The sequence below is a fragment of the Molothrus aeneus genome, chromosome 6 (genome assembly GCF_037042795.1).
Source record: "Molothrus aeneus isolate 106 chromosome 6, BPBGC_Maene_1.0, whole genome shotgun sequence".
NCBI lineage: Eukaryota > Metazoa > Chordata > Aves > Passeriformes > Icteridae > Molothrus > Molothrus aeneus.
Genome location: NC_089651.1, coordinates 18,872,004 through 18,882,857, shown reverse-complemented (window position 1 = coordinate 18,882,857; position 10,854 = coordinate 18,872,004). Strand labels below are relative to the sequence as shown.

At 39.8% G+C, this 10,854-nt stretch overlaps 1 protein-coding gene across 1 annotated transcript; it reads right to left on the bottom strand.

Annotated features, from left to right (window-relative positions):
• Positions 1–519: 519 nt before the first annotated feature.
• On the bottom strand, positions 520–8,187 carry GAL (galanin and GMAP prepropeptide). Its single transcript, XM_066552694.1, has 6 exons — positions 8,055–8,187; positions 7,844–7,924; positions 7,154–7,208; positions 6,043–6,129; positions 2,926–3,003; positions 520–832 (listed from the first exon to the last, which is right to left on the bottom strand). Exons 2-6 carry the CDS (start codon positions 7,922–7,924, stop codon positions 780–782), a joined length of 354 nt encoding a protein of 117 aa, XP_066408791.1. The 5' UTR covers positions 8,055–8,187; the 3' UTR covers positions 520–779.
• Between the last annotated feature and the right edge of the window lie 2,667 nt (positions 8,188–10,854).

Genomic DNA, 10,854 nt, shown 5'->3' with positions numbered 1-10,854 from the left:
TGGATTAAACATGGGCCCAAGTGCTTTGCTGGACTCAGAATAAAGCATCTCATGAAGTATATTTTTAATCTTGCAGCAGCCAGGAGCTTTTCTTCATTAAGATTGCAGCCCTGTGTCTCAATGACATGGAATCCTACACATAGGATTTGTGTAAACCTGCACAGAACACTTAAATCTGCATTGCACCAAGGTATGCTCCAGCCAATAGGCCAGTGGAGTACAGGTGAATAATACAAAATTTATTTTGAACAGGATTTATTTTGAACAGGTCTGTGAAAATAGGAGCATGGAGTAATGTTTCCTTGAAACACGGAAGGATAGACAGGTCTGTGACTTAAAATGATCCTGCATGGCAGCACTCTGAAGTTGTTTTTCTGTTATTTAAAGTATCAATATATAGTGTATATGTTTTATTCTGCTCTAATATTGCAGAGTAGAGATGCAGTGTAATCTTACAATTTACCCCAGACTTTTTGTGCATTGTGTGCTGGTATGTACATAATTTTAAAATGAAACAACTTCATTGCTCTTTATTTTTATTTTATCATTTACCTACAGAAAAATTTTACCAAAGCAAAATTATACACGATGACATTGCAGGAGAGGGATGGAAGGAAAAAAAAAAAGCAAAAAATAATCCAACAAACTAACCAGAGGGCAGAATGCTGTGTACCATTTATCAAATAAATGCAAACCATACTTCTTAACTTCAGGTCATTTTGGTTTTTTGTTTAGAATTCAGTCTAAATCGACACTACAACAAAATAAGAATGCATTCTTCAAGACTGGTTCATTTCCTCTGGTGTAGGTAACTTGTCAAGTGCTCCCACCTCTGAAAAACAGGAAAAAAAAGGTAATTAACACATATGTAAATATGCATATTTATCTTAACAATTAAGTAATGAAATCCAGTTTCAGTAATATAATTTTTTCTAATATTTTTCTCAATTTTAAAAGATAAATCTTTGAAGTTGTCGTATTTTAACTTATAAAATACTGGGTTTTTTTCCTTTTGAATGTCAATAATATCTTCCTGATACAATTTCAACATTTTAGAAACAGCAGTGACAGAACAACAATTATATTAATTTTATTATGTCAATTGATATTGCTGGATCCCAGCATCTCATGAGACTTAATATTATCTAATTACAGCTGCCATTCTACGTGTTGCTCTTTATGAGAAGCGCTTAAAGCTGGAGGGAATAATTTCCAAGAGAAAAAGATGAAGGCCCCTTTTAGTTATTACCAAGGTACTTCTTAGCAGTAAAAATACTGCCTTTTTCTTGTAGATTAAAATGTATATCTAATCTGAATCACTATTGCCTGAATCTGAATCCCATGAGTGAGGCTTTTCCCCCTTCCCCCACCAAGGAACATCTCTAAACCAATGTATTTAATGCAGTAAGGTTTCACTGAAGTAAATGTGTTGAAGGATTTCTATCATTAAAAAATATGGTATGCACCTGCTTGATTTACAGTTCTGGATTTGTGTAAGAGTTTGTACTAAGCCTTTCCAATAAATATTGTTAAGAGATAATATGTGACAACATTCTGTGTCTGTTCCAACCTGAGACTACAAGAACTATGTCTGCAAAACCCAGATCTGCAGATTCATTTTTTGTTTTTCATGAAGACATGGAAATACCACCACCTTTTCTGAATAAAAACAACTGTTTGTCATTACCATCCTAAGAAGGGAGCCTTTTAAGCTCATTTGTTGCAGGGAAGAATTTGTATTTCTGTGAGATTCTTTTTATTTTGTCTGATTTAGCAGCTTTTAGCCTATGCAGAAGGTGTGTGACTGAGGTTATTTTGCACCCTTTTTGCTGTGTCCAAATATTGATTTTACTTCCTAGGCTCATACAACAGAGTAAAGGAGAGTTTTGGGCTCTTTCTTCACAGTGGTACAACAAACAAACCGCTACTTTGTCCACAGTAAATACATATGCTAATAATCTACTTTAAATATGTGCTTGAATTATTTCAGGCCCTTAGGACCAACTATACAGAGGTTTTGTTTTCAAATGTAAATTCAATTCAATAAGCAGTGGGTTCACATTTGCAGTAATGAGAATTATTTTCCTTGGGTGGATACAAGTAATTCAGAGGACAATGCATCTCAGATATGCAGAAAATGAACTGATCTGTTGAAAGTCTCTTTTAATAATGAAATAAATACAAATGCACATACAGTTCCACAGCATACACTTGACACAAAGTTGCTTATAATTTGTTGTATACAAAAGTAAGAACATGGAAGTTACTGATTTATTGAATTGTCTACTTTTGAGACAGAAAAAATCCTCAAACATTTGCAGTAGAATAACCTTTTTCTATCTGTTGGTTTCTTAGCAACTATCTACAATGGTTTAATACATTTTATAGACAGTTTTAGAAGAGCTGAAGAGGTTTCTAAAAGCTGAATATTGTGTTTGTTTAGGTTTTTTTAAAGCAAAACCAATGAAAACTCAGAAGCAGATAAATTTCTTCACTGCATTCCATAGTAAAGTTACCATTCTTACAGAACCAGCTCTAAGCTCAGCATTACAACTCTCATCACAACCATGAGGCTGTACAGAGCTTTTACTTCAGAGTGTTCCGAGCTGTTTGCCAACATTCAGCTTAATGTTGTTGTTGCAATTTTGTCTTGCAACTTTATTGTAGAATACGTGCAAAAAGAGAGATGTGTTCCTTTTGGCACTAACAAGTGATGGGATGGTATCAGAACTCTGCTACATCTGATCTCCACTGAGCTGCAATTTCTCAGGATCACCTGCACTCTGTGTGTGAGAGTGATGCCATGGGTGCTGTGGCAAGTCCTGCACACCCAAATCTGCAGCAGATGTGTACCTTAGGCATAGTCTTGTCTCCTCAGTAAATTTCCTACCAGAAACTGTGAAAGAATAAAAGGTACTCACTAACCTTTCAGATGCAAGTAGGTCAAAAATTCAATTACTGTGCGCACAATGTTTTCATCAGCCAGGGGTCTCCCAAGGCTCCCTGTGAAACAAGCTGGCTGTTACTCACACTTAACATGGTTCAAACACATCATATGAGATACTGTGGTTAAGTTAATGAGCACTCTGGGGAGGGGAAAAAACCACCAAAACTATCGGAAATTCCTTTTTCCTTAAAATCCTTGATGGAAAACCTCCTTTCATGGAAGGGCAAAGCCCCTATAAGGCAGGTGGCTACAATTCTCAGAATGAAAATCACCCAGCTTTGTAGGCCATTGCTGCATAGCAGCTGCTTTGACACCTTAATGGTTGTGGTCTCTAGGCCTTATGAGATCTGTTGCAGAAGAGAATTATCCTCTGTCCCCAGCTCTCTCTCTTGTCTCCACCTGAGCCTGCAGGAATGGGTTAAATTTCAAATTTAGCAAACAAATTCATCAGCCTTACAGAACAGTTAAAAGTTCATTCATGTAGCCTGACAAATTACATAGCAGTGATTTGTGGCCCAAAACCTAGGCCTGGGTGTTTTTCTACAAGTCCAGAAAGCTGTTTTCACATAGGTACCTAATCCAATACACTTGTCTTAGAGCTTGTGAAAATAGCTTTTGGATGCTGTTTTAATGGCCTAATGGGTGCTTCTTATTGCACTTTTGAGAAGATGCACTTTCTGCATCTGTAAACGAGAGAAAAAAATCTCAGCCAGGAGTTGGAGGAAGACACCTTCCTATTTTTAGGAGGATGGAGAACTGCTGTCTATTAAGAACAAATGTTAAGTAATTTCCCCAAGATGTTTAACTCTCTGCACACAGATGTGGGTACCAGAACCAACAAACAATCCATTATTACATCACTGAAAACATTATCAGATGGGTCAGAAGGCAGACTGTGCTCTGCAGCACAAATTTAAAACATTGATGAGAGCTGAAAGGGACACAAAGGTTTCTGGTGAAAGGAGAATAAGCATTTAAGAATGCATTTAATGGACTTGCACCTAAAAATCTTGTCTTCCTGTCTTTGAACTCACACTAAGATATTATTACTACTTGCATTAATAATACTCTTTTATTTGAATTTTTCCTTAGCTTTTATTCCCACCTAACCTGTTATGGATTTTTGTTATTATTATATTGGTCACATTTTTTCAAGACTTTTTTATCCATGTGAAATTTATTGGATAAATATTTTTCCTCCATGACTTGGAAATATTGTACTTATGTATTGCTCTGCTATTTACCTTTACTCTGCATAGTGGATCACTTGCAGATTTCAGTAAACAAACCATTATGATCTTGTAACTTGAAGATTTGACTAATTATGCTCATAGATGGTTGTATTTTTGTTGTGGGCTTTTTTCCTGGACCTAATTTTCAGTCCCTAATACAGCTTACAAATTTTTCTAGGTTATATGGAGAGCTTATGAATTTTGCAGCATTCCTTCAAGGAGAGCACAGTCCTTTGCAGGAACTCTTTCACATTAATAAAATAACACGTGCATATATTGCCATTTAAAAGGTCTTTTACAAATAACCAGGAGAAAGCCTTCATTTTCAATTAAAATAATATACTGATTACCATATGCATTATATATAGAGAGACATATTTAAATCTCCTTTGGGTAGGAACTCTATAATAAACTTCAGCTTCAAAGAAACATTTGATGAGGGAAGAGAATGAAGTTCATAACAGAGGCAGCTGTGTAATTTTGAAGTCTCATCCTGACAAGTTTGGTTGGGTTTATCTGCAATTGCTGAGGTTTAACAGTACCCAGGAAGAGAGTTCCATAAATCCATAAGTTCATATTCCTGTAAGGGACCTGGGATATGCACAAATGGCAAAATGTTGCAATGTGATCTCTACTACTGGATTACAAATCCTTTACTTTTACATTGGTTTTGACTAGCCATATATTGTTTTAACCCTGGTATTTGAGGCAGCAGGATTGGATTCTTTCCCTTAAAAAACAAACAAACAAACAAAAAAAAAACCCTAAAGCACAGCACCAAAAAAGTACTACACACAAACCCCAAAGCCCCACTGTGTAACTGTGCAGACAGTGCTTCAGAGAGTGTTAAAAATTAAGAAATGTATTAATGTTTCTCTTCTCTTTATGAAGTATGCATCTATGAGATTGTAATTAAGCACGTCCTTTATTTATGAACTTATTTAGTGTTAACTACATTTGTACTGGTCTAGGTGTTATTTAAAATAGGCTCCAAAACCTCTGTTTTGCCCCCATTAGTGCAGTGATAAATGCACTCAGTAAGGACTGTGATCACTTTTATCAGCCTAAGGATGAGATTCATCCCAGCTCATTTGAGATGTTGGCAGCAGGTTTAGTTTCTTCTCAGGAGATAAAACAGGTTTTTCTAGAAATTTCTGCACCTTATCCTGAAATAGGCGTTCAAAATAAAGCCTAAAAATTGTCAGCTTCTCTTCATAAGGGAGTCCAGACATATATTTGCATTTTAGAGGCCCAGCTTTGGATGACAAATCCAGAACAAGGCTGCACCCTTTTCATTGAATTTACTAAATTCTGACACATGCAACATCTGAGCATTTTGACTTCAGTTGTGACCAGGTTCTCAGTCTACTAATGAAGATAAGCCATCTTGCTCAATCATAGGAAATACTGAGACCTTGTATTTTCTATAGCCTTCATTACTGAAAGACACCTTTATAGACTCTCTCCTTTGCCAAAGACCAACTGAATCTGGAGTGGCTAGAGTGGCATTTGAAATACTTACTTTAACATATGAAAAGAGAAAAATAGCAAAGTTTTTTCAAAGCAATATGAACTATTACACATTTAGAGCAACAAAATTATGATAGATTTTCCTAATCACTTAGATGTTGTAATCTATAACCATACAAAGATTACATTGAGTGGCCAAATGTCATTTTTCTTCTTTTCATATGTTTATTAGGATTTCTGTTGAAATGCAGAAATAGTTTTGTGTCCAAGTAGTCAGTTCAATAATAAATTATTCAATAAATTGAATAGTAATTTCAGTAGTAAATTCAATAGTAAATAAATTACTTAACATAAGAAACAAATCAAAAATGCTTGTTTCCAGACTTTCATTACCTGCTTTAATATCCTCTTCAGGCAGTGTTTCACGTTTACCAGTGAAACCATGCTTGTCATTAAAAGATCTGTGGTTATCTACTGCATCTGATAAATAAATTAAAAATCAGAGGAGTTAATAGACTCAGTAAAAGCTTATCAATATGACCTGCTGCTTATCAATGTGACCTCAGTAAAAGCTGATGAATATGACCTGCAACAAAGGATGATTCCTATTATCCAGTCTTAGATGTAAAATAGAACTCTTTGACAAGATCGTTTCCCCACAGTATTTTTTCCAATTTGCTTAGATCTGCTTTGGGCAAATATACTTCCAGGCATTTACAGAACCAGTTAATACATTTAAGATGCATTAAACTTCTTTTCTTTTTTTAATGTATCCTTATTGTTAGCTAAAAAGAATGAAAAATGTCAGAGTAAGTATGTGTAGTATTTGTGTGTTACTGAGACTGAAAATATAGAAGCACTGGTGATGAATTTTGCCACATTCACAAGAATTAAGGGTGAAAGGAGAAATATTTGAGACAGCTTAGCTCTGCATTACTTTTCTTACAACCTGAATTTGTTATCACCACCTGTAAACCAGTTCTCCTGTATTTTGAACACCTTGTATATTGATTTTACACATAGTGAGCTGCAAATAGTCTTGAGTTTGCAAGTTACTGTTTTAATTTATTTTGCTTTAATTTAAAAAAAATTAGTCTTATAAAGTCAAATAGTGAAAGTTTGTAAAAAGATTTAGAGGTGAAATCTGAAATACATGGAGAGGTACACATTTTGTCATTCTGCCCTTGACACCTATGATGCTGTAAGCTTTTTTAACTCTTCTGGTGGTGATGTATTTGTCATATGAAAATTACAGTTCAGAAGCACCAAATATGAGCAGATGTGTCTCTGGACATAAGGCCTTCCACCACACTTCTTTAGAAAAGAACAGCTGTCATCTAAGACAACTCAGTTCTATGGCAGGCATGTGACAAACATCTAAACAAGTGTTCTCCCAAATGAATTTGTTCAGTCTTGCAGGCTTAGACAAAACTGCCATATTCAGAGAAGTGAATAACACAATTTTTGCATTTTGAAATAATGAAAAAAGAAGTGCCTCACTTACGTGGCCCAAGTAGATAACCAGCACTATTCAAAGTCCAACCCCTTTTGTCTTTCGCCTTAAAGGAAAAACCACAAGTATGTTATTGCAGGATCTACACTCAAAAGGACATTCTCTGAGCAGAAAGAGTCTTCTGAAGGCTCAAAATCAAGAAAAAAATATTTTAAAAATAAAGCAAATCATATTGAAGTAAATATTCATGGTGAGCTCTTGCCCCTCCCTAAGTCTATAGTGTTGCTGTTGACATCCATGTGGTTTGGCTGTTTCACACCACATAAGTGATGACTGCAAATCACACTTTGGAGGCAGAAATTTCAACTTTATACTAGAAGTTTATATTGCCACCTGATAGCCACCTTAGCAAACAGCAATGCTTCTTTTTATTGCTTGGGTTTACATGACAGCCTCTTCATAAAAGAAGTCCATATGTACATCATCGTTTCGGAGGCAGGTGGGACACCCATTCCATTTTGGTCTAGCAACTAGACATTCTTAGTTATAGTATTTTTTTTACAAGAGTGCTAGTATTCAAAATCTCGAAATTCTTAGCTAAGGGAAAAAATAAGAGGCAAACTGTTAATAGCCCGAAATGGTTTTGGGTGCTGTATCCTTTACAACCCCTACATCTAAGAACACTGTTCATCCGTGGGAGGTTCGCGGTGGTCCCTGACTCGCTGAGACACGGATACTTACTGAGAAAACCAGCCCGAGTGTTTCCGAGAGGGTGGCACAAAGGATTAAAGACAGGAACAGGACTCCGGTGCACCTCTGCATCTGCAAGAAACCGCAGCGGGGTAAACGCGCTGCCCGTCCCGGGGCGCGGGCTGGGCGGGAAGGGGGTGCGGGCGAAGCGGCTCCCAGGGCTGGGCAGCCCAGTTCCCGCTGGGAGAAGGGCCGGGGGTACCTTGAGCTGGGGGGTCTGTCCCTCGCAGAGCTGCCGTGGCGAGGCCGGAGCGGGGCTGGTCCCACGGCGGGCTCTCACTGCATGGCCGCGGCCCCGCCGCGCTCCCGCCGCGCTTTATGGGCAGCGGAGCGGCCGCGCCGAGAGCCGGGAGCCGAGAGCCGCCCACCGCCTCCCCCCGCCTCCCCCGGGCCCTTCCTCCGCCTCTCTAGGAAGGGCAGAAATTACCGCAATCCAATTAGAGACACTTGGGAGCACGACGCGGGGAGCCGGGAGCTGCAGCGAGGGCTGTCAGCCTGCCCTGTGCCCGCGGCCAAGGGGGACAGGGAGTGCACATCGCTGCTCAGAGAGCCAAGGCGGGACAGGGGAGTGCACATCGCTTATCAGAGAGCCAAAGGGGGACAGGGGAGTGCCAGAGACCCAAGGGGGGACAGGGGAGTGCACATCGCTGCTCAGAGAGCCAAGGGGGACAGGGGAGTGCACATCGCTGCTCAGAGAGCCAAGGGGGACAGGGAGTGCACATCGCTGCTCAGAGCCCCAAAGGGGGACAGGGGAGTGCACATCGCTGATCAGAGAGCCAAGGGGGACAGGGGAGTGCACATCGCTGCTCAGAGAGCCAAAGGGGGACAGGGGAGTGCACATCGCTGATCAGAGAGCCAAGGGGGACAGGGGAGTGCACATCGCTGCTCAGAGAGCCAAAGGGGGACAGGGGAGTGCCAGAGACCCAAGGGGGGACAGGGGAGTGCACATCGCTGCTCAGAGCCCCAAAGGGGGACAGGGGAGTGCACATCGCTGCTCAGAGAGCCAAGGGGGGACAGGGGAGTGCACATCGCTGCTCAGAGAGCCAAGGGGGGACAGGGGAGTGCACATCGCTGCTCAGAGAGCCAAGGCGGGACAGGGGAGTGCACATCGCTGCTCAGAGAGCCAAGGGGGGACAGGGGAGTGCACATCGCTGCTCAGAGAGCCAAGGCGGGACAGGGGAGTGCACATCGCTGCTCAGAGACCCGGGCACGGGAGGGTGCCTGAGAGAAGGTGCCTGAGAGAGCCACTCTGCTCTGCCCTGCTCTGCTGCCGAGCGCTGCAGCTCCCGGGGCTCACCCCCGGCTCCCTGACATCCCTTGAGTGGTGCCCGGTGTCCAGCACCGGGAGAGGAGCGCTGGAGTCTGTCCCTCCTGCCGCTCTGTGGCGGGGACGGCATTTCTTTCGGGGTTAAATGTAAAAGCCAGGGATTCAGCTCTCTCCAGCGACTAGACCTGCTCCAGTCTGTGCATTTACAAGCAGTGGAGTTTCACCAGTTCGCTCATCTTAGTTGTGGTTGCAGCTGGCATCGGGATATGCAAAACTGAATTACAAAGCAGAGATTCCTGTATTGGTTCCATTTTTCCCCCCTGCCAAATTGTACTTTCTCTACAATAAATTAGTTTATTCACTGCAAGTCCCTCAAATTCATTTCTCTTTCAATGAGAAAACATCACACACAGACATTGCACAGAACAAATTCTACTTACAGCTCCTTTTCCAGAAACTGCCAGAGTCCCTGCAAACTTTTGAACAACACGCTTATCATTCACTAGTTTAAACTTTTTTTTACTTTAACGTAGCATAATGTTTACAACCCAAGCTAGAAGCAGCAGCTGTGTCTTGTATTTCCATTTCCTGCCCTCTTTTGTTGGATGCAGTATGGTTGTAATAGTCTAGCCTTGTCTTTGGGTCTCTGAGCAAAAACTGCTGGGATGAAGTTTATTTTATGCAATTCTTAAATGCTGATGTACATACATGGGAAGCTCAGCTTTGCAGATTTTATTTGGTACTTTTTATCATTTGCTGAAGGTGTTCTCTCAGCTATTGCATGATCCTCACAATTCAAATTAGATAGATATGGGGAAAAAAGCAATATAATTTCTGCAAAGTTATGTTGTCCTTTACCTTATCAAAAGTGCATTTTTGACTGAAATCCCTTAGCTTTCAGATGTTAACTTCCACTAAGTAATTTTTGGAACATGAAGCTTCTTTGTGCACAAAATGTTTTCTTTTTGTTACAGTATTTGCAAAAAACCCACAGAAGTTATATCAAGAGATGTCCAATTTTGCATTCAATAAATGTTACAAAAATATGTTAATTCTGTGAGCTTTGATTAATTTTATTTTTGATGTTCCTGTAAAAGGTATTTGAAATGTTTTTGAACATGCAGTTTTTATTCTGATTTTTCATCCACAGTACTTGCACCTTCCTGTCAAATTTGAGTGAAATGATCTCTTCATCTCCACTAGAGTCAGATGCAAAAAAAAGCTTTCTTGTATACTGAAAAGCTTAATCCATCACTTGCCCATCTTACTTTTATGTCTAAATCTATCTTTATGTTAGCGTCAATTAAATAATTTTATCAGTCATTCCTACAATTGATGTTCTCATTCCCATAATTTTCTTTCTCAAGAATGCCATTAGTCTTTTTTTATTCCACAGAAATTTTAACTCTCACTGCTCAGAGAAAAAAAAGATGAGCATTAGTCTGAAGCCTGCCTTTCCTAGCTTAGCTTGACTGATGGCCATCTCAGTGACTGCACAGCTTGTTTCCATTGAGGAGACCCTTCAGTGAACCAATTCCTCCAGTGATTTATTTATTGTCTGCCTAATTGTAAAGGCTAAATGCAATTTGCAGTAGCTGTTGGGTTATGCCTAATCCTCACCAGAGGTCCATCATCAGATAAACTCACAATGAAGCTCATCTAAATTCACTCAAGTCAATGGAACAATAAGTATTGTTAACAAAACTGTCTCTGGTGTCTCTGAAGTGATACATGA

Coding starts and splice junctions, on each gene's coding strand:
- GAL (XM_066552694.1), bottom strand. CDS start 7,924: ATGCAGAGGTGCACCGGAGTCCTGTTCCTGTCTTTAATCCTTTGTGCC. Junction 7,209..7,843: donor CACTCGGGCTGGTTTTCTCA/GTAAGTATCCGT, acceptor TTTTCCTTTAAG/GCGAAAGACAAAAGGGGTTG. Junction 3,004..6,042: donor TGAAGAGGATATTAAAGCAG/GTAATGAAAGTC, acceptor CTTGTTTCACAG/GGAGCCTTGGGAGACCCCTG.